Source organism: Fundulus heteroclitus, chromosome 17, assembly GCF_011125445.2.
Source record: "Fundulus heteroclitus isolate FHET01 chromosome 17, MU-UCD_Fhet_4.1, whole genome shotgun sequence".
In the NCBI taxonomy this organism is placed as follows: Eukaryota; Metazoa; Chordata; class Actinopteri; order Cyprinodontiformes; family Fundulidae; genus Fundulus; species Fundulus heteroclitus.
The window spans coordinates 22,257,905-22,282,512 of record NC_046377.1 but is presented as its reverse complement, the minus strand read 5'-3'; the positions used below and the strand labels follow the sequence as shown (position 1 = coordinate 22,282,512).

At 42.5% G+C, this 24,608-nt stretch overlaps 1 protein-coding gene across 1 annotated transcript in view; it reads left to right on the top strand.

Annotated features, from left to right (window-relative positions):
• Nucleotides 1-1,513: 1,513 nt before the first annotated feature.
• Nucleotides 1,514-24,608, top strand: part of LOC105937130 (23 kDa integral membrane protein) — a 74,462-nt gene continuing 51,367 nt past the window's right edge. Inside the window, exons 1-6 of the mRNA XM_036149105.1 lie at nt 1,514-1,698; nt 2,555-2,611; nt 8,099-8,218; nt 8,362-8,436; nt 11,666-11,746; nt 11,916-12,026. Of these exons, the coding sequence (XP_036004998.1) occupies nt 1,639-1,698; nt 2,555-2,611; nt 8,099-8,218; nt 8,362-8,436; nt 11,666-11,746; nt 11,916-12,026 (504 nt within the window). The 5' untranslated portion in view covers nt 1,514-1,638. The remainder of the gene's footprint in view (nt 1,699-2,554; nt 2,612-8,098; nt 8,219-8,361; nt 8,437-11,665; nt 11,747-11,915; nt 12,027-24,608) is intronic.

Sequence of the window (24,608 nt, the reverse complement as noted above, 5' to 3'; positions counted from 1 at the left end):
TCTGGGAGAGGGACAGACTGAGAGTTGTCGTTCCACTGGTTGATCATCTTTGGTGATGTGCCATAATGACACATCATCAGGGGGACTGTTAGGATATCAACAAGGTCAAGTGGAACGAGCTGTTTATCCCAGAACCGGCACACTTAGATGGCACTGACCCAAAAGATTGGCACATATCTATCAGATACCACCCTGGAGGTGACGCAGCTTCCCTGCTGATGTCACAGTTTGGATGTGTACCGCCCTTGTATGGGTGTGTCCCGAGATCCCTTTATAATGTTTGCGTGATGAGCACTCGAGGCCTCCTGCCGATCAGGGGCCCATCAGCGCTGGTGTGACTGTAACTATTTCTCTGTCTTTACCTAGATAAAATATAACTAAAAGCATACTTGTCTGTTTTATGCGTCCTACATTCAAGGTAATAAGTAAGTGGGGGTCGCCTGACTGGGTAAAACGAGCTGGGTCCACCGAGGGTGCTTCACCGTAGACACAGCACGGTGAAACAGTAACAGTGCGCACCCCCCTTTGAAAAATCCTGGATCCGCCCCTGGTATTGTTTCTAGATTTTATTTTTAAAAGTTTTATAATTTGTGGTGCTGTTCTGTTTAGTGGTTGTTTAGTTTCTAGTTTATCTTCTGCATTCATCCCTGTACTTTTCCTTGGTGTTTCAAGTCAGTCTCAGCTGTTACCAATCTAATAACCCTGTTTTTTTCCAAATTTATTTAACATGCCATTTTAGTTAGATGTGGACTGTTCATAGTGAGTCTTCACATTTTGATTATTTTTTCTTCTTCTATGTCATTAGCCTGTTATCTATCCCCAATGTCCTAATCTATACCCTAATAACAAAAGCATTGAATGATTTGTAAATCGTTACCAATTGGTGAAGTAATAGTGAACTGTAGCGCAAATCAACATTTTAGCTAAGGATTAGGATGATGGCACGAAGGCCTTTCAGCCTGAACGACTCAGAGCTCCTCAACAAATATAAATTACCAAGATACCAGAAGACAACCTGCAAAAAGCTGCTCAAGTGTTTGATTGATTTAATGTAAAAAAGACTACACTGATTAGTGAGTAGGTTAAATAGAACCTGGCATTTGTTAATAAAAATTCTAATTAAAAACAGAACAACATTTTGTTTAGTTAGAAAACAAAAAAAGCAGAAGTTAAACAGCAGGAAATGGCTGAGAGAGTCAAGTGAAACTAGAGTAAGCACATTTTGTGGTTAACCTGTAGCTAAACATTAGAAAAACCACGAGAACTCAAACAGAACTGTTTAAAGTTCTTTTTTCCCATGACATCACAGTTTCTGCCTTGGTTTTATTTTTCGATTGATTCTGTGTAGCATTTTAAAGATATATTTCTTAAATCCTACTTAAAATTTTGACAGAAAAACATCATAGTATCCCAGTAATGATTTACCTGTCAGTTTTGTTTATTTCTGGGCTGGTAAAGCACTTAATTTAAGACCCCCGTATGCTCATCATTGCTGACTGGCTGCAGACTCTCTCTCTGAAGGTGAAACTGTTCCCCTCATTGTTCAGATTGTCTGCAGAGGGTTAAAAAGCTCATTCAAGTTTCCTTTCTACAGTGAAGTTTTCTCTGTCTCTCATCGATCAAAGTAAAACAGAAAATATGGGGAAAATCAACGGACGCCTGAAGGCTGTTTTTATCTCCTTCAATGTCAAATTTGCAGTAAGTAAAATTATTTTGTTTAATTTCATACTATAGGAAATGGATTATTTTCACACTTTATGAGCTAACATTTTTTCCAAAGCACAAACAGATTTATTTAAAGTTGATTAATAAGAGAGAAACGTAACATATCTATAGGGAGAAAAATTATTTTTTTATTTCTACTTAGAAAAAATGAAAAAAGAGAGCTAAGTAGAGTTTTCTTAGCAATTATATGCCATTTTATGATGCCTGAAAACACATTCTGCTATATTAATGAATTTCTTTGCAATAGACAATATAATTTCTCCTATCAATTTATGTAATCATAAAGAAATTAAAATTTTCATGTCAATTGAACAAGTTACTGTATATCCTATTTAAAGATTAATACCTTTTCAACTACAGCAGTTTTGTTCAGACATTCCTCAGTAAAATATCACTTTTCTCCTACTTGTGATTTAAAGTGACAGACTCTTGTTTAAATAATGGGAATATTCATTTTTCCTGTATCAAATATGTCAATATTCAATATTGTTCAGCTGCATTGGAGTTGAGTTTCTAGCTCTGTGCGCTCTCTGGTATTTTAACACAGGACAAATATTTGATAACACAAGCAGAGAAAATGTCTGTTTAAAATTTTAAAATGTGTGACAATTCACCATGCACCCACGCAGCGTCATGCAAACCCACAATGTGGCTTTTACCAAACTTCATTATTTACAAAAAATCCACTCTGAAAAGACTATTATGACTGAATTATACTTTGTTTTGCTTTTCTTTTTTTTTTTACTTTTTTTTTGCAAATCTGAAATGTTTTTTTGTTGTCTAATCCTTGTTTTTGTGGAATTAAACCAATGCATCCTTCTTTCTTCAGAGCATGGCGTCCTCTTTGGTTTATGGTTTAAAAAAGACCGAGAATTTGAAGCTGCAGGTAAAATACAAAAACATTACTGTTGGATCTGCTTTATGTTCGACATGTCCTGAAGGTTTGTGACTCACTGTGTCAGTTCAATATTTTTCCCCTGAGGAGATGGTTTAGATATGTTTAAAGCAGGATGCGGGGGGGGGGGGGGGGGTGTTATAAGTGGTCATTATGTAAGCTGCAGTAGGTAACTCTCTTAGTATCTTTAAAGGGAATCTCTGTAACCAGCTCAAGCAGCCAGTAGTTGGCTACAATGCAGAATGAACCCTTAAGAAATAAACAGGAAGTGGAAGAAATTGAAACACAGACAACATTCAGACAGATATTGCCTTTACTGCTCCTGTTCTGACCAGCATCATTACTTATTGTTTCTCACTCCCATTTCTCCAAACATCTGTCTCCATTTTGACTGAAATTAATGAGTTTTGCTGTAATTACTCAAGTATTCATAGTCAATCCATGTCAATCTTATCAAAATCAGAATCAAAATCAGACATACTTTAATAATCCCATGGGGGAAATTACTTTTGTTACACGCTCCAGAAATACACACATTTTTATATATATATTTACAACATTCCACACAAGGTAATATGATATATACATATACATAGCTCTCAACTCTCACGCATTGACCGTGTGACACACGCATTTCATCAATTGCACACGCTCACATGCATTACTTTGAAAATCTCAATCTTACAATGAAAATCGCACTCTTGAAACGCAAGCGTACGGGCGCTTCGCGTCATGGCGGAACCAATTTGTGGTACAATGGTTTCCGCACGTCCATTAGTAGAGGTAACACAGCTGCAAGGACCGCCGCCGCGCAAACAAGTTTCCCTCATCCAAAGTGAAACACTTGTACGGTCCGTGTTGTGTGCGAATTAAATGGTAAGTCGTCATGTGTTATTAGAAACTGTAACATGAAAGCAAAGTCCGTTTAAAATAGTGACCGTCTTGAATCAAACAACAGCACCCCCCCCCCCGTCTGACCGTCTTCAATCGACCAACCGCCCCCCCAACCCCCCCCCCCCCGTTTGACCGTCTTCAATCGACCAACAGCACCCCCCCCGACAACAATCTCACTCTCAACAGTCGTCAAAAGTTGAGACGTACGCATATATATATATATATATATATATATATATATATATATATATATATATTTATATATATATAACTATAATAGTGACTTGTGCAAACCAAGTAGTGATAATGACTTGTGCAAAAAAGAACAGTGCATAGAATGCATAAATGTCAGTTACAGAGGGGGGGGGGGTGTTACAATCACTGAGGGAAGCATTGTAAAGATTGATGGCCACAGGCAAGAATGATTTCCTGTGGCGCTCTGTGGTGCATCTGGGTGAGAGGAGCCTTCTGCTGAAGGAGCTCCTCTGCTGGGCCAGTGAGTCATGGAGAGGGTGTGAGACATTATCTAAGATGGATTGAAGCCTGGACAGCATCCTCCACTCTGCTACGGTCGTCAGAGTGTCCAGCTCCTCCCCCACAACTTCACCGGCCCTCCTGATCAGTTTGATCAGTTTGTTCAGTCTGTTGTTGTCAGTGTTACTGTTTCACCGTGTCCTGTCTACGGTGAAGCACCCTCGGTGGACCCAGCTCGTTTTACCCAGTCAGGCGACCCCCACTTACTTATTGCCTTGAATGTAGGACGCATAAAACAGACAAGTATGTTTTTAGTTATATTTTATCTACGTAAAGACAGAGAAATAGTTACAGTCACACCAGCGCTGACGGGCCCCTGATCGGCAGGAGGCCTCGATTGCTCATCACACAAACATTATATAGGGATCTCGGGACACACCCATACAAGGGCGGTACACATCCAAACTGTGACATCAGCAGGGAAACTGTGTCACCTCCGGGGTGGTATCTGATAGATATGTGCCAATCTTTTGGGTCAGTGCCATCTAAGTGTGCCATGCAGTTCTGGGATAAACAGCTCGTTCCACTTGACCTTGTTGATATCCTAACATCAGCGATCCTCAGCCCACTGCCCAGCATGTGACAGCAAAGAAGAGCGTGCCGGCAACAACAGACTCATAAAACATCCTCAGCATCGTCCCACGGATGTTAAAGGACCTCAGCCTCCTCAGGAAAAAGAGTCGGCTTTGGCCCTTTTTGTAGACCGCCTCTGTGTTTCTAGTCCAGTCCAGCTTATTGTTAAAGTACACTCCCAGGTACTTATACTCCTCCACAGTGTCTACAGGGACCCCCTGGATGGAAACAGGGGTCACAGGTGTTTTTGTCCTCCTCAGATCCACTATTAGCTCCTTAGTCTTTGTCACGTTGAGCTGCAGATGGTTCAGCTCACTCCAAGTGACAAAGTTGCCCACCACTGTCCTGAATTCACTCTCATCACCCTTTTCAATGCAGCCAACTATTGCTGAGTCATCAGAAAACTTCTGAAGGTGGCAGGACTCAGTGCAATAGTTGAAGTCTGAGGTGAAAAGGGCGAAGAGGAAGGGGGAGAGGACAGTCCCCTGAGGAGCCCCAGTGTGGCTGACCACCCTGTCAGACACACAGTTCTGTAAACGTACATACTGTGGTCTGCCCGTCAGGTAATCAACAATCCAGGACACGATGGGGGCCTCCACCAGCATCGCAGTCGTCTTTTCACCCAGTAGAGCCAGACGGATGGTGTTGAAGGCACTGGAGAAATCAAAGAACATGATTCTCACAGTGCTCGCCGGCTTGTCCAGATGAGTGTAGACTCTGTTCAGCAGGAAGATGATGCTGTCCTCAACTCCCAGGCGGGGCTGGTAGCCGAACTGTAGTGGATTAGTGAAGGGCCTGACCATGGGCCTTAGCTGCTCCGGGACTAGCCTCTCAAAGGTCTTTATGATGTGGGACGTCAGTGCTACCGGTCTATAGTCCAGAGGGCCGCTAGGACGCCGCGTCTTTGGCACAGGAACGAGGCACGACGTTTTCCACAGCACGGGGACTCTCTGGAGGTGCATGCTCAGGCTGAAGACTAGGCTAAGTACTTCACACAGCTGGTAGGCACAAGCTTTGAGCACCCTGGGGAATACATCATCAGGGCCTGCAGCTTTGCCAGAGTGCAGTCTGGTTAGCTGTCTTCTCACCATGTTAGGAGTGAAGGACACTGTAGAGGTATCAGTAGGGGGAGTCGGTGGTTGCGGATTGAGGTGGTGAGGAGCAGACAGGGGGTCTGTAAGGAGGAGGAGTGGGGGAAGGTGGAGTGGTGGTTGTATGGACGCCAGCAGCAGAGAGTTGTGGGGTATGGGCCGCAGTATCAAACCTATTAAAAAAAGTTCAGTTCATTGGCCCCGTCCACGCGACCTTCCAACCCCATGCCAGTGGACTTCTGGAACCCTGTGATGGCTCTCATCCCACTCCACACATCCCTCGTGTTGTTGGTCTGGAGTTTATTCTCCAGCTTTCTCCTGTATTTGTCCTTAGCCTCCTTGATTTTAAGTTTTAGTACCCCCTGCACTCTCCTCACCTCCTCACAGTTGCCATCTCTGAACGCACTCTTCTTTTCATTCAGAATGGCCTTTATGTCCTTGGTGATCCACGATTTATTGTTGGCGTAACAGGTGACAGTTCGAGCTGGAACATTGCAGTCCACACAGAAGTTGATGTAGTCCGTGATGCACTCTGTGACACCATCGATGTCCTCTCCGTGGGGCTCACAGAGTGCAGGCCAGTCAGTCACCTCAAAGCAAGCCTGCAGTGCCTCATAAGCCTCCTCCGACTACCTCCTCACAGTCATTGTGGTCGTAGGCTTCCTCTTCACTAGAGGCACATAACATGGTTTGAGGTGAACCAGGTTGTGATCTGACCTGCCCAGAGGGGGGAGAGAAGTGGAGATGTATGCATCTTTAATGTTAGCATACATCAGGTCCAGGGTCCTCTTCTCTCTGGTAGGGCAGCTCACATACTGTTTGAAGGTCGGCAGAACTTTGTTCATGGTGACATGGTTAAAGTCTCCCGACATGATGATGAGGGCATTAGGATGTTGGGTCTGTAGTTTGGAGATGGAGGAGTGTATGATGCTGCAGACAGATGTTGGGTTTGCAGAGGGAGGGATGTACAGGACAGCAGCAATGACATGTAGGATCTCTCTAGGCAGCTGATATGGACGGAGTCCATACGGCCAGCAGTTCAACATCCGGGCTACAGAGCTGTTCTTTAATGGTTATGTGACCAGGGTAACACCATCTGCTGTTTACTAGAATGGCAAGCCCCCCTCCTTTCTGCTTACCGCTCTTAGTGGTCCGGTCGGCCCGGATGGTGTGAAAGCCATCCACGGAGACAATCTGGTCCGTAATGTCCTTGTGCAGCCATGTCTCGGTGAAAAACATCAGACTGCACTCCCGATATTCTGGTTGGTTCCGCGTTAGCGCCGTTAGCTCATCCATCTTGTTGTATAAAGAGTGTACGTTTCCCATAATAACAGAGGGGAGACACCGCTTAAATCTTCTCCTTTCAATAAGCCCGTCCTGTCTCAACCCTCCTTTCATCCCCCGATGTTGCTTTCCTCCTCTGCAACCTCGGCGTGTTTTCCTCCAGAGTTCGGGTCGAATATCAGCTAGCCTAGCTACTACTCCGGTCGGCATTAGCGCGATCAGCTGTTCTCTGGAGTAAACAAAGGCAGCGTTTCCCAGTGAGGGCGGCATGATAAAAACAACAAGAAAAAAGCACAGAAACTCTCTGAAAATGACCTCGTTAGAGAGGACACTACTTCACAGAGTTACCGTGAAGAAACAAGAGCAATCAAAAAAACATAAAAGTAAGAAAGTTAAAAAGTGAAACGGAGCGAAGTATAACTGCAAAATGCTGCTTTCGTGCATGCGCTAACCTTTTTTTAGTCCATGGACTGACCACGTGGACACCATGTGTTACACCAAACAAACTATCAGTGCATACACAGTTTGTTTTACCACAGCAAAATGATGTTAAGCCCTAAACATTCAATTCAAGCTATTTTTCCACATGTGAAGGATGAAAAAGAAGTCAAAATACTCCAATGGCATTGGCAGTCCAATTTTCTCTATATTTGGCTCACACACTGAGAAAAATAGGGCAATAGCATGTAACTATCTGTGAGAGAAAGCATTTATTTATCTGTTTAACTCTATGCTTATAGACAACAAACAAAACAAATGAATAAACAGCAGGCACCATGGTGGTCTCCATGTTAACTTCTTGGTCAATCTGACTGACCAAACCACAGCATGGACTGTGTCGTCGCTATCCCTCAGTAGTTTTCAGTAGATCTTTCCTGTCAACCCAATATTTCAATTCGATTATCAGTACTTGTACCCAGAATCCCTTTGTCCCAATTCGAGGTGCCAAGGTGAGAAATAAACTTCCAATCTATCCCTCTCATAACCCTGCTTTAAAACTAAATTTCAAGGCTGTAGGGACGGATAAATGCTGGTCATGTTGTGTAATGAACGGTTTCAGCTCTGCAGTAAAACAGGTGTTTTTACTCTCTTTACCACGCAGGGGGTACCAATGTATGCCCAGAGCAGGACCGGGGCTTGGGTGCTTGCCGCCAGCATGTATGGGATCTCCGGTCTGGGAAGCCAGGCTGCACTCACCGAGAATAAAGCCCGTCTCAAAGTTGTATGTACAGTGCAAGACTTCATGTACTGTGATGTAACAAAAGATTTTAAGAGTTAACGTTGTACACACAGATAAATAAAAAAGTCTCATCCAAATAAAGCAGACTGACAATTCAATAACTACTGGTGTTGTTTTCTGTGCAGTTTGCAGGTTTCATGGTGATTGCAATGGTCCTCATGCTGATCTGTGGAATTGTTGCTGTCTTTTTTAAAAGCAAGGTAATCTGCCACACGCTTTGTAGGGTACAAGAACATGGACAGAGCTGAGACTACAGCTCAGCCTGGGACGGCACATGGCTCATACCACACTAAACGATGACCTCACCCTCTTATACATCCAATCAATAGACAATAAACTAAGTCCCTAGTAATCATCACCTTCAAAGAAACCATCAATCTTTTTAATGCTAAAATACGAAAATACAATCAGTAGGGACACCCCCGCCAAAGTCCTTCACACCAAAGCAGTGTAAGAATCTTTGATCTGCTGATCTCAAACCTATTGAATATTGGAGGGACCAAAAGCAGTTGTAACATTTTTCATTATTTTCATCATGAACCCTTTGAGGCAAACTGGCCTTGAGCTCCCTCTGCTCACACATACATCACAAGTGGAGATGCTGATTTCCTGCACAGCTGTGAGCTTTCAGAAAAGAAGCTGGCAGTGCAGAACAACAGGGGGTTTGATGCGCCTTTGACATCAGTGATCAAGGTCTCCCCACACCGTCCGCCGTCCGTTTTCTTCCGCTTATCCGGGGTCGGGTCGCGGGGGTAGCAGCTTCAGTAGGGAGGCCCAGACGTCACTCTCCCCAGCCACTTGGGCCAGCTCCTCTGGGGGAATCCCAAGGCGTTCCCAGGCCTGCCGGGAGACATAGTCCCTCCAGCGTGTCCTGGGTCTTCCCCTGGGCCTCCTCCCGGTGGGACGTGCCCGGAACACCTCACCAGGGAGGCGTCCGGGAGGCATCCTGACCAGATGCCCGAGCCACCTCAACTGGCTCCTCTCCATGTGGAGGAGCAGCGGCTCTACTCTGAGTCCTCCCCGGATGACATGAGCTCCTCACCCTATCTCTAAGGGAGAGCCCAGACACACTACGGAGAAAACTCATTTCAGCCGCTTGTATCCGGGATCTCGTTCTTTCGGTCACGACCCAAAGCTCGTGACCATAGATGAGGGTAGGAACGTAGATCGACCAGTAAATCGAGAGCTTCTGCCTTTTAGCTCAGCTCTCTCTTCACCACAACGGAACGGTACAGCGCCCGCTTCACAGCAGACGCTGCACCAATCCGCCTGTCGATCTCCCGCTCCATCTTCCCCTCATTCGTGAACAAGACCCCAAGATACTTGAACTCCTCCACTAGGGGCAGCACATCCTCCCCAACCCGGAGAAGGCACTCTACCCTTTTCCGGTTCAAGACCATGGTCTCGGATTTGGAGGCACTGATTTTCATCCCGGCCGCTTCACACTCGGCTGCGAACCGCTCTAGTGAGAGCTGTAGATCACGCCCTGATGAAGCCAATAGGACCACGTCATCCGCGAATAGCAGAGACGCAATCCTAAGGCCACCAAAACGGATCCCCTCAACACCTTGGCTGCGCCTAGAAATTCTGTCCATAAAAGTTATGAACAGAATCGGTGACAAAGGGCAGCCTTGGCGGAGTCCAACTCTCACCGGAAATGAGTCCGACTTACTGCCGGCAATGCGGACCAGACTCTGACACCGGTCATACAGAGACCTGACAGCCCTTATTAAAGGGTCCGGTACTCCATACTCCCGAAATACCCCCCACAGGATCCCTCGGGGGACACGGTCGAATGCCTTCTCCAGATCCACAAAGCACATGTAGACTGGTTGGGCAAACTCCCATGCCCCCTCCAGGATCCTGCTGAGGGTGTAGAGCTGATCCAGTGTTCCACAGCCAGGACGAAAACCACACTGTCTCCCCACACATTGTTTCTAAAACAGGCACGGTGGATGAACTCAGTTTAGCAATCCTGTTCTTGGCCAAGCAAATGGTTCAAGTTTAAATCATATCTCTCTTACTCTTACTCATCTGGACTGAAATTATTTCTGAGTCTTGTTTACGATGTAAGACAAGCTGGCGTGTAACACAAATCAAGGGTTAACATTTTGCATCTAGGCTGAAGCTGACTTGCTTCTTTACAAGTCAGCTGATTCGGGGCACAAAGTTTGTGTTAGAGGTCTCCCCACAACATTCTTCTTAAAATTGAAACGGTGGATGAACGGTGCTGTTCTTCTTACTCATTTTGACCTAAATTATTTCTGAGTTTTCCTTGACTATGCAAAGCCAGCTGGCCTGTTGCACAAACCAAAGGTTCACATTTAGCATCTAGGCTGAAGCTGGCTTGCCCCTCTACAAGTCAGCTGATACGGGGCCGTGACCAGCTTACGCTGTGCATCTTTAAATCATTAACATTATGGACAGCTGTATTCAGGGTCTGTGCTATGAGATGACTGAGAAATAAAACCATTTATTATCAGTAGAGCTATATCAAGAAAATCTGGAATATACATCTGGAAAAGAATAATTGATAAAAGTGGTCTGAGAATGGATTCTTGAGGAATCCCACATTGGATCTCCTTGCTCAGGATTGGTTTTTGACGACAGACAAAAACAAATCCCCGTCTATTAAATAGGATTTGAACTATTTAAGCTCATTTACCAGAAAGTCTGACTAGACCAACCATGCTTTTTGTTATCTTTGCCATGGTAATATTTAACAGTCACTTCACAATTTTCTAAAATAGGTTTGATTAGACTAAGAATTATTACTCTAGTCAAATGAGTTGCTTTGTTTTTATTGCTAGATATTCAGCAAGGATGTTGAGCATTCACTCCTTCACTCCTGTGGAGTTTGAAGACACTTTTTGTGAATGCGATTAACTTGATGGGTTAGAACTATAATAGGAATCAAAGGTGCTGCTTAATGTTTGCTTAGAATTTTTTCTTATTTATCTTTTGGTTGCATTGTCAATCGGTCATGGCAACAGTGTCTCTTACTCTATACATACAAAATATCTTTAAGTGAAATTTTGTCATACTTTTAATTATAAAACTTGAAACAGTGAGGCATGAAATGAATAAACAATCGGCACTGATTCCGGTACTCGTCAGGGAATCTGCCAAGACAAAATATTAAATGTCCAGGTATCTGTGTTGTTTTTACATTTTATATAGAACAGACGAGGCGTGTAAACTAGTTCTGTATATTTATTTCTCAGCTTCTACAGCACTTTCCAGTAGCAAGCTACATTCAGAACTCCCCCCTTGCTCTAGCCTCCAACCAGTGATGCCACGCACCCTATTGCATGCTGGGTATTGGAGTTCAAGAGCTTTCCGGTTCATAACGTCACAGTATTTTTTTGGTTTAAACTTTTATGTGTTTTAACTGAGAGATTGCTAATTGTGTTCTTTCTTACCGTTTAGCCCAAAGAAACCTTTGACAGAGTGGAAGTTACCCAGTGGGTTATGGAAAATCAAGTAGTGCTTGAGATGCTGCAAGAATATGTAAGAATAAGGGGCTCCCCCTGGTTTTTTTTTAAAGATGTACAGAAAAAAAAACTTTTTGTGAAAAGACAGTTAAATAATTGTGTTAAAATTAAAGGATCTGCTGTTTGTTGTTGCAATGTGTAAAAACCCGACAGCAATGCTAATTCTAAAGTCTTATGTGTTGCAGCTCCATTGCTGTGGATGGACTGGTGTTGAGGACTGGAGTAGCGAGATCCCTTCCTCTTGTAGCTGCGACGCTTCAAATGGACAAGAAGACGAATGTAAATCCGCACCTTCGGTGAGTTTCTAAAAGTTTTATAATTACTTTAAAGAAAGTCTATGAAAAATAAACCTACCTGCACATTTCTGAAGACGTTGTTCTTGTTTTCTCACAGGGATTAAATGGACGTTTCTCACAGGTATTAAATGGACCATCAACTATCTACTCCAAGGTATTCAGCGCAGCTACCTTTGAATCTATGCTAACACCTAGCCTGGCCAGCCAGAATGACTTCCACGGGGCTTAAAGGCGCTAGGCTAGCTAAGACCTTTCACTTCACCGTTCTGTCACATTTTCACTCTGAAACCAACCCCTAATTCCCCTTATTCCCTTCTGCAGTCCTGCCGTGACGTCATTTGGTATAAGGTTGAATTACTCTTGAACATTACCTTGGCCATCCTTTTTGGATTACTTTTCATCCCTGTAAGTTTTGCTCATATTCTCTTTTTATCATCATTTCTAAATAATTATCACTAAGACTGAAAAACATGAGAAGCAGAACAAAAACTGTGTCAGGCCTGAGTTTGTTATTAATTTGTTGTTGTTTTGACTCTCACGTAAAATTTTAAATCGCATTTCTGTTTTGGATGCAGAAAATACTGTCACTGGTTGCTCCAGTGACTCCCTCATTAACTTGGGAGAAAGAGAAATCCCCAGCGCCACCATTTCTGTTAAACAGGCAGATAAAATCAGAGACAATAATTAATTTGTTAGATAAACAGGCACTGTTAACAAAAATTACAAATCACATTAAAAACAAATGTGGTTATTGTCATGAAGCAGTTTTTGACCTGCCTGTTTCCCCATGAACTTGTCAGCATTTTCCACCTCTCATGCAGCCCAGCTCTCACTCCGTCTCCTTGTTAGTTCCACCTGTCATGCTCCAATCAAGACAGACTCATTCCACTTGCTCACCTCTCTATAAAAGCCCTCCTTGGTCTGCACTTCCCTGCCGGATTGTTTTCATCATTCTTCATCCAAACTTCGTCCTGCCTCGTGCTTCTCACACCTGCTAGCCAGAGCTTCCCACGTCTGCCTGCCAGAGTTCCCTTTGTCGATGCCTGCCTGCCCGCCTGCAAGTTCTCTCTCTGCTGTGCTGCTGGTTCTCCTGCTACCCCAGCACTCCATGAACTCTCTCTGCTGTGTTGTTGGCTATTCCTGGCTCCCAGTGTACTTCTGATTCCACAGCACAGCAATATAGTGACGATAGAGAATTAAGAGTCTTTATTGTCCTTATGAAAGCATAACGACAGTGGAGACTCCCGGGTCCAGGGTCCTCATGGATAAACCCTATGGACAAACAACATGAGGCAAAACCTGGGATGTACAAATATGAACGTTTTGTTGAAATGTGCAGCAGTCTAGGCAAACTTTTCCAACTGAAGATAACAATCCAAAAGCGCTCAGCCATAAACTCTAAAATATAACTGGTCCCCCTTATTTAACTCAAGGAGCATCAAACTTAATGTTTTTTTTCATGAGTTTGAGCTTTTATGATTTAAACACATAAAAAGTCTCAGACAGCAATATTATACACCTAAAAAAATTATGGAAACAACCTCAATCAGACATAAACTGTAAATCTTCCTGTTTTTGTCACGTGTAGATGTAAATGCACACCGGTCTGTGTGATGAGGCGCATTAAATGCATGTAAATGATTCAAGGGGCGCTCTCATTCTCACTGAGAACAAAATATTGTCGTATCAGCAGATTTACTCCTAACCAGTCAGCTGTGATGATTCCTGAGGTGCAGGCAGTCAGACATTTGGCCATAAATAGCTGCATAAAGTTGCACTTCATTGTAGGATGAAGGCGATGTTGGTGGTGCTGGAGGACATCGCTGATGGAAAAATGTCGACTCAGCGTGTTGTCAGAGACCCTACTGACCTGCTGGCACATAATGATGAGTGGCTTATTGCTGGTTCACTTTGCCCAGGGCAGTTATTGTTGAAGTGGTCCCCACGTTAAAGAGAAGCCAGGAGGAACCGTTCGTCGCTGGCGCTGTTTCAGGTTCTCTGATCTCTGGTGCGATCTTTACAAGCTGAGCTTCTCAGGGGGAGCTGAGTGACAGATCAGGCCTCATCCATGTTGTTCACATACATAAAGTCCTCTTAACTGTGGCTTTCATGCAGTGAGGAGCAAATTTTTAAATGTAATCAGAGCTGCACTGATGTTGCTAAGAGCTCCAACTCTAAATAAATTTACTTTTCTGAAAAGAAAATATTTTCATTTAATATTCGCTCAAACTATTTGTGATAAATCACAACATATCACACACGTATCACAAATGTAGTTACATTGGCCTGCTAAACTCAGGATTCTGCTTTATTAAAATAATAATAATTATTATTCTCATAGAAATGGTTGTGTTGGGAACAATGGAAGGGCAGGCTCTGTGGTTGACTCAAGGCGTGTAGACAGTTTCTGTCTAACAGGACCGAGCTTCAGGTCAGGTCAGGCACCCAGTCCCAGACCAGGCCTGGGTCACTCAGCCGACAGCCGCCAAGAGCCCTGCCACGCGGAGGTCTGCCTATGGGCCGACCGCCAGAGATCCTGCCGTTGTGCCATTACAAACAGTTTTAAGTTATTTAATGTTTAATAAATAACTCTTGGTCCGTCAGGTATTGTCCGGGGAATATCAGCCCAAACAGCTGATGTCAGGACAATAGTTGATAGGAAAGATTTGAGAATCAATGAGGGACACCTTCTCTTCAAGTTTAAGAATTTATTAACAGAAATAAAAGGAACATCCAGAGAACATCACTATACAACGTTGTTTATTTGAATTAACACTATATTTCAATCAACAAATCCTCTCTACTAGGCTAGTGAAACTTAACTAAAACTAATAACCAAAATGTAGATAAAAGAAGCTAATGAACTATGTACACATTAAGGAAGCAAAAAGACAAGATAAAACGGTTGATCATCATCATCAGAATGATTCAGTGAATCCTGGTTCACTGCAGATGTGAGTTAAAGAACCAAAGTTCATCTTGAAGAAAGTGGAATGAGAACAACATCTGGTAGGTGTTTCAACTCATTCACAATGCAAATCCTGAGTTAAAGAAAACATTATTAGAAAAAATAACATTTTAAAGAATGATTTGCTCATTAAAAGTTATACAAAACCCCATTAAATTGACATTAATCTTCCCTATTAAAGGATGTACTAACTCTGATAGCACTATTGAACGATGTCGGAGTGAAACGAAAGCAGACCTAATGTTTGAAACGAAACTGACTCGGTGGTAGCACTGATGTTATGCAGGAAGCTAACAGCGCTATGCTATCAGATATTTGGTGTTAACTTTAAAAGACTTTTAAGCTCCATTTGGTCGTATTGAGCGGACTGGAAAACACAAATATTAATCTTCCATCGATTAATTAAACACTTATGGAAATAAAGTTTGTTATAACCATGAAAACATACTCAAACACATCAAAAAAAATAAATAAACCCATTCTAAACATCCCTATTTATTCTCTGCCAAACCTCTGCCGTTGTCTCTGGTTGTAGCGATTGGGCGTCAGTCTGTATTTATATGGATGTCATTAAACTTTTGTAGTTTATTTGGCTGAATTGAGACATTTGGTCAAGATCAATTCTTGTTGGAGACAACTTTGGTACGGAACTTGGTATGGATGTACAAACTGATCCTCTAATCTTTTGGATTTTCTGAGTAAAAAGTTAGCAAATTCATTGCAGGCCCTGGTGGAGTGGAGTTCGGGAGCCACGGATACAGGAGGGTTTGTTAACCTGTCGACTGTGGCGAATAAGACACGAGCATTATTAATGTTTTTCTTAATGATCTCAGAGAAGAAAGAGTCTCTTGCATTTTTCAGTTGTAAGTTATATCTGTAAAGTCTCTCTTTATAGATATCATAGTGAACCTGGAGTCTGTTCTTTCTCCACCTGCCTTCAGCTTTTCAACACTCCCTTTTTTCACTTCATGTATGGGGCTTGTGAAGGGGGGCATTGACTCAGATCCCTTTGAAAAATGTTTGTAACCCATATTGTTTATTTCCCATTTCAGGAACTGACAAAAACATGGCAGCATAATGTTTCCTTAAACAGAGGTGTGTTAGTAGCACTATAGAGCTGTTCCAGGTCTCTGAAAATCAGTTCAGTGGGGTGGGGGTTTGGTAAATATGTAGCCTCTTAGAAGAAAAGTAACAGTGGAAAACCATCTGTGGCAGCAGGCCCTACAGATGTAAAAACAGAAACCTTTCGTTTTGTTCTTGCCTAATGTCTCCAGTGTCTTCTGACCACCTGTCTGTCCTCTTGCACTTGCAGCTGATGGGATTGATCATCGCCGTCATCATGATAAATCAGATCAGTCGCCATGACAGCTTTGAAGGAACTCCTATGGAAATGAGGGCCATGTGAGGTTAACCTTCATGTCTAGAAAGGGTTATGTGAATTGATGCAAAAACATGATTTGTCTTTTAAAGTTTGGCGTTTTTCCTTTTTTTCTCTCTTTGTGTTCGTAAAACAGTTGTCATAAAAATGCTTTCCAGACTTTGCCCTTTGAATTTTTCCACATTTCTCTTGTTGCAACCAAAAATGCTCTGTGAGAGTGGTAGCCTAGTAATTAGAGAGCAGAATGCTCCCTGACAGCCTGTTGCTCCCTGAGGGGTGAAATGCAGCGGATGAATTTCATTGGATTGTATTAGTCCGTGGGCCAGAATCTGTAGGACGTCTCCTTAAGAACTTTCGTATGAACTGTCAGGGGGCAACTTTCTCCCACCGGGATAAGTTGCTACACATAGCAGTGATCTCAAAACACCAATGTTCCCACGTTTTCACTTGCACATTAATAAGTTATAGCCGATGAAATATCTAAACTGTTGCGCTCTGGTCCAAGAGGTCACGTGATTCGATTTTTGCTGCTCAGCCAATCAGATCGCTGTATTGTCAGCTGAGCGAATTCAACGAGTTCAACATGGCTGTGTCCATAAAGGGTTGTAAACATTTGTTTCCAGACGAAGAAAGCCCAATAATAACATTTTCTGGTGCCAGTTGGCAAAGATCTTTATGGCCCAGTCCATCCATCCATCATCCATTTTCTAACACGCTTATCCCCGCAGGGTTCACGAGGTGCCGGTGTCTATATCCAGCTGTCAATGGGCGAGACGCGTTGTATAAACTGGACAGGTCAGCAGTCCATCGCAGGGCAGAAATACCAGTCCATCGCACCAAGACCTGCTGCACTTAGATACCACAGGCGACAGGTGTCGTTGTGCCAAACGACTTATCCCCGGCAGAATTTGTATCCCCTGCGTCGGGAGTGGATTCAGCTGGAAGAATGAATCCAGTCAACTCCGCCTCATTTCCAACCTATTATGCGTGAAAATGAAGATGTTTTACTTTTCTTAATGAAATATAGCAATGATGTTGTTACATTATCGTTCTGTTAGTGTGAAAAAACTGAAAATGTAACACTTGTTAGTGCTATCATAAAGGATTGCTATGTCGGTTAAAACTCGATTGATCACTCAATATAACACGTTTTTAGAAAGTAAACGCCTCTGTGGTCATTTCCACATGTGTCACGAAAATATTAGCTTTATGTTATTAGATTGTCACATGTCTGTCTGCTGAAACCAAAACTCCACCTTCCTGAGTTCATCACAGCTGTCTGCTTGTTCGTCTTTTTTCTTTTTCTTTTTCTGACACACATGAATGGATCATATAAAGCGGATTTCACCTGAGATCAAATGAACACTGAATAAAGGTACAGATAAAATGATCAGATTTAATAAGATTTTAATTCAACCAAGAACCATATTAAGAAAACGAGATATGCCACTTTTAAAAATAGAACAATGTATTAGGAGTTTAAAAAAGTCAATTTCATTTTATAAGAATGTGATGTTTAAAAATATTTAGACTTCACAAAGCTGGAGGTTAAAAGTTTTATTGATTTCAAATATACAATACAAAATTCTACAAATTGTGGCGGGGATAACTCTTTTGGCACGACACCTGTCGCCTGTGCTATCCTAGCGCAGCAGGTCTTGGTGATATCACAGTAAATTGGGCAAAGGTCTGGACTATTTCTGCCCTGTGATGGACTGGCTACCTGTCCAGTTTATACAACTCCTCTCGCCCATTGACAGCTGGAGATCGGCACCGGCACCTTGTGAACCCAGCGGGGATAAGCTTGTTAGAAAATGGATGATGGATCGACTGGGTTATTTATTTTTCCTCGCCATAAAGATCTTTACCAGCTGGCGCCAGAAAATGCTATTATTGGGCTTTCTTCATCTGGAAACAAATGTTTACAACCCTTTACGGGCGCAGCCATGATGAACTGATGAACTTGCTCACCTGACAATACAGCAACTTGATTGGCTGAGCCGCAAAAATCGAATCACGTGACCTCTTGAACTGAAATGCCACAGTTTAGGCAAGGCAAGTCAAGGCAAGGCAAATTTATTTATATAGTACAATTCAGTACAAAGACAATGCAAAGTGCTTTACATGATTAAAATATAGAAAAATAAAAGCAAGTTGCAGATAGAAAATAGAATAAAAGCAAGTTGGGATAGAATGTAGAAACAAAGAAGAACATTAAAAACAATAAAACGGTTTAACTAGAACAGATATTAGATATTTTATTGGCTATAACTTGTTAATGTGGAAGTGAAAACGAGGGAACATTGGTGTTTTAAGATCACTGCTATGTGTAGCAACTTATCCTGGTGGAAGAAAGTTGCCCCCTGACAGTTAATACGAAAAGTCATCCTACAGATTCTGGCCCACGGCCTATTTGTTGCAATGACAATAAATTTGATAATTTATTATGATTTCATGCAGCTGAATACAGATGGTGCCCAGCTCTAGCCTTGGAGCATTTTAAGAAGCCATTTTGTGAACCTCTTTGATTTACTTTCACCTGATGGCGAAGCAGATTGTGTTTGATTTTATTTTATTCTATTTTATTTTTACATGTCCTTCTGATGTTTAACTGACCTGAAGTTTTGTTAATATTTCATATTGATATGTTTTTTTTATTAAGTAAAAATTTTAATGACTTTTCTTCTCCTATCTGGTCTCCAACAGTTCTTTTTAATTGTCTTTCATGATCAAAAACCTAGATCATAATATCAGATGAATAGTTTTTATTTCTTGGTTTCATTTATAATGTTCATCACAGCTGTCAAAGTCCATTCGTCATGGGCCGCTGTCCTGCAACTTTTAGATGTGTCCCTGGTTCGACATGCCTTAGTCAAATAATCAGGTAATTAGCAGGACTCTGAAGAACCTGACTGCATACTGAGGAGCTAATTGTGCCATTTGATGCAGGTGTGTGGGACCAGGGAAACATCTAAAAGGTTTAGGACACCGGACCTCGAGGGCTGGAGCTGGACACTACAGTCTTTTTCGGCTCTTTGTTTCCCTCCTCTGTCCTTTTGTTGAAATTACATCAGCCAAATTGCACACGTAAAACCAAAGATTACTAGGAATAAAGCCCCTTCAAAATCCACCTCTTAAAGCCTGAAATGGTCTTTATAGAGCCAAAAATTACTTTGTACGCAAAATAAAAATCATATTTTACACCCAAACTCCAAATTTCACATGAAAGCGCTTAAATAAGCTTTTCTGATCTGTATTTTACATACATGTTGTAGTTTTTTTTTTTACTTTTGAACTGGCTCTCAGCATTTATCTCAGAATTTATGTGCCGGTGAATTCCAGAAACTTTGTCAACAAGGTGACCATAAACACACAAAATAAAGACGGTCATTTTATACTGAAAGAAGCAAAGCAAATTTTGAGTATTTTTCTCACACAAGGCAGCATTTGGGCTCTTATGGCTGGTTTCAGTCAGATCAGAGGTTAGTTTATTAGGTGTGAGAATCCTTCATCACTGTTTTAAACTAAAACAGTGTTAATTAATACAGATGGGGACATTTGAGCATCTGTTTGCAGGAATATTAAAATAAATAATGTGATGAGTAGCTGTCTCCTTGTACTACAATCCTTCACAAAAAGTGAAACAGGAAGAGTATCAAATGTTTTCCAGGAGATGTTTAATAATGGGAATCTGGACAACAAACCTCTTGTTTGTTTTGTATCGTCCACCAGGCCCTTACACTCAGTTTTTGGATCCTTTTTTCACCGGAGGGATATCGCCAAAATTAGAAACATTCTGTCCAGGGGTGATGCTGAAAAACTAGTCCATGCATTTTTTACTTCAAGGCTGGACTATTGTAATTCTTTACTATCAGGAAGTCCACAAAATGCAGTTCAATGTCTTCAGCTGATTCAAAATGCTGCAGCAAGAGTTCTGATGAAAATCAACAAGCGGGAATATATTTCTACAATTTTAGCTTCCCTTCATTGGCTTCCTGTTAAATCAAGAATAGAATTTAAAATTCTTCTTCTAATGTATAAAGCCCTTAATAATCAAGCTCCATCATATATCAGAACTCTGATTACCCCGTATGTTCCTAACAGAGCACTTCGCTCTCAGACTGCAGGTCTGCTGGTGGTTCCTATAGAGTCTCTAAAAGTAGAATGGGAGGCAGATCCTTTAGCTCCTCTCCTGTGGAACCAATTCCCAGTTTTGGTCCGCGAGGCAGACACCCCGTCTACTTTTAAGACTACTCTTAAAACTTTCCTTTTTGACAAAGCTTCTAGTTAGAGTGGCTCATGTTACCCTGAGCTACCATTATAGTTATGGTATAGTTAGGCTTAGGCTGCTTGGTGTCCTCCAGTAGCCTACTGGAGGAGATCAGGGCCTATTTTTCTCACTCTACTGACTTCTACTGTTCTCCAGTCTGTTCTCTAGTTTTGTATTGCATTGAAATGACTGTTGTCATTTCAGCTTTAAACCTTTTGTTCTCTCTCTTTTTTCTTCATAGTAGGTACACCTGGTCTGGCGTTCTGTTAACTGTGACATCATCCAGAGAAGACGGCTCACCCGCTACTACCATCTAATGTAGAACAGATTACTAGATCAATGTGTGCTTCTGTGCTTTTTTGTCTCTGTTGTTGTGTCTCTGCTCTGTCTTCTGTAACCCCCAGTCGGTCGAGGCAGATGACCGTTCACACTGAGCCTGGTACTGCTGGAGGTTTTTCCTTCTCGCTAATGGGGAGTTTTTCTTCCCACTGTCACTTCATGCTTGCTCAGTATGAGGAATTGCTGCAAAGCCATGTACAATGCAGACGACTCTCCCTGTGGCTCTACGCTTCTCCAGGAGTGAATGCTGCTTGCCGGGACATTGAAGCAATCAACTGGTTCCCTTATATAGGAAATTTTTGACCAATCTGTATAATATGATTGATTTTGACTTTGTAAAGTGCCTCGAAATGACATGTTTCATGAATTGGCGCTATATAAATAAAATTTAATTGAATTGAATTATTCAGAGCTCTCTATCAAGTCATGCCCAGACGCCGTGAAATAAGTTCCCCAGCAGATGATGAATCCAACTCTCAATCTCGGACCTGCCTTTTTGAGTCGATTTCCAAAATTGAATAGTAACATGCGTACACATCAGGGTGGTCGTGTGAGGCAGAGGAACTCTGAACCTCATTTCCAGCCTCAAATTCCTATTACACACTGGTGACAGAGCGTCAGCGTCCTCACTCAGATTGAGATTAAAGACAAACAGGGAATAACCGTTGTTAAATTCCTCACGAACGATGCTTAAAGGAATGTCTTTTAAATGACAACCTGTAGCGGTGAACATGTTGTAATATTCCCTGACTGAAATACCATCATTGAATTGAGGTTGAAACGCTTTGGCTGGGACCTGTCTGCCGTCTTTGCAGAGAGCTAAATATTCCACATCCATATGCTTAAAGTTGAAAGGGGACATGCTTCTCCTGCCTGTGAACGCCTCGTGGTTGACCATACCTAAAACGACATATTTAGGTATGGTTCCTAAAAACAGATTCTTCTGTGTACATATCCTGGAATTTTCTGGGATAGAATATGTTTTCACATTCACACGCGAAAGAGGATAGAGGGCATTTCACCTCATTAATGCTGAAGCATGCCCGAGCCGGATAGCAGGGGAGACAGAAACTTTTTTTACAAAAAGAGACGCCCCTAGAATTTTCAGTCGGAAGGTTGAATCATGAGGTCCCATTAAAAAGAATGCATCGCTAGCTCTGGTCAATTTAATCCTCATGTCGACAGAATTCAGAAGAAGTCTTTCGCAAAAGAATATGTCAGCGTGGATCGGCCCCATCAGGTGTAAATCCCTTGAATTAGTGGTGAATGAGGCTCTGCGGTTCATACCCCAGTTAGGACCATCTGTCATAACAATTGAGTCAATAGCTCCTGCGGTATCTTTGTAAAAGAGACCTGCACTAAATTGACTTCCGAATAATTGAGCAAAGTTTCAATCATTGCTCTGTACGGGTGAGTCGCGCTACTCTATGAAATTAACCTATCTCCCAGAATAACGTTGCATTGACTGAACATTGTAATCAGTGGGTAATTTATGAGTCCGAGGGCTGCATTATTAGCCAGGTCGCTCCCGTCTGCGTTGGTGATCTTTAGACGGATGTGCAGCAAGGTGTCGTTCAAATCCAGGTATTTTTCTCCATCTCCAGGGATAAAGAACTCAATAGGGCCCATGTCTGTAATAGCTGACACTGGTAATATTTCGGCTTAGACCTTATCTTCGATAGATAGCTGAGTCATGGGAACGGTGAACAGGTCGAGTTCAGCCAGGGTACATTCTGATGATTTCTGATGTAAAAGAGCCATGATTGATTTTTACTGATAATACTAATTCAGTTAAATATATCGTTGCTCGCAGCAGGCTTCCTACTTCTAGGCTTGCTCTTGCAAACTGGCTTGTTCTTTTTCCGCGGCACGAGTATTTGTGAACGCCAAACACATTGCCCAGGAGGTCTCTTTCTAGCTCTTCTTAACAATACCATAACCCCTGATCCCTCCTGGTTATTCACACCGGTTATCTTGGTCATAGCTTTACCTATGACGTCCGAGGCAATGTTTGTGGCAGCCTTTTTCAGATGCGGTTTTGCTATAGCGAAGCCGGATTTAACTAGGGGTGATACGAAACGAAATAATTTTGAAAATATCGATCCTGTTCCTCGACCGTACATAACAGGTGCGCCATAGAAACAGGGTAAGGCCGTGCCCACCTGGCTTTGGTAAAAGGAGACGAAATGGTGTGGGTCCTCTCTCAGGAACACCATGTTGTTGTTTTTTTTTACTCTTTTTCCTTCTCACGTTATACCAGGCTGCAGTGTTGCTGGTGCGACTGGTTGCACAGCTATGTCGTGTTTTTTATATGCATAATCTTTTTTTTTTTTCATCAAAACGTTCGGTGTGAGGCCGCAGGTCTGAAATGCAGCTTCACAATGCACTTTCCGTATGTAAATTTCATCTGGGTGTTCTGATCCATTTTTATTTCAACTTGTATATTTTCAATGTGTAGGAAGATAGTAAGGTTTATGGAGGGTTTCCGTGATAACATCCCCAAATATACCCTGGACCTGAACTGTTCGCAATAGTGGTGCATGAATGTCACCCACCATCTGTGAGGCAACAATGTCGCTGTAGAAATAGAGATGGTAGAAGCCCACTTTAAAATCTATAGGATGAGGGGCGTGCCAGTGGTCGAATTTGACCCATTTTCCGGGTTCCATTCCTAGCATATATGCTATTGAAATGGGAAAACGTAGGTGGTTCTGAGCTCCGGCTTGGAATGTGGGTATGTTTGCGGTGTGGTTAACTTTGAAATAAATATCTGAATCTATCTTTCTTAGATGGGCTTCAATCTATGTGATAAGATGATTCAAATTAGTGTAGTATCCTCTTCCAATCTGTACTCGCTGGACTTTTTCCTCACCCGCTTTCCGCCATTCAAAATAAGCATTTTCAGAGGGGATGTTATGCCATGTGTGAGGGTACGAAACCTCCGTCAAAGACACTTGCCACTGACCTTGTAAATTAATAGGCTCGGCTAAATCGATTACCCCGTTTAGTGGGGGGTGAATCCATGATTCCTTCCTCGGCTTCTTGTCTCACAGAGGGGCCTGCAGGAATAGGCTCTTGGGGGTTTAGCCGAATGAAGCTAGTTTCTCGTCTCACCGAGCGGCCAGCTGCTGCATTCGCTTCTTCAGGGCCTAGTCTGCGAAGCATGATGAGTCTCAGAACAGCCCAATCGTTTAACGTCAGCATGCCCAAGGAGTGGATAGTTTGCAGCTCGTCACCTTCACAATACAATTGATAGAGATACATTTCACCGGATTCATATTTGAAAACGTACCCCCATTTACCGCGGGCTCCATAGGGTTCCAAAGACCATTGTTCTTGCAGAGGCAGGCTTGGAGGCATCTGAGTTCTGCATAAAAACAGCGTAGCCTTGTGAGGGGTATGCAGAGCTCGCCAAAAATCTCTCTGATCATGGCAATGACGGGTTTAATCTGGGTTCTTCCAGATGCAATGTTGAAAAGGATTCAATCACTACAGAGGCTGGAGAAATGGAGCTTATATTACGAGACATGCAATCGGGGACTTCCGGGGTGGGACTTCAGGCGGGGGGTGACAGGGGGAGGGGGGTGACAGATGTCATAAATCAATAGGTCATATACAGGTCATAAG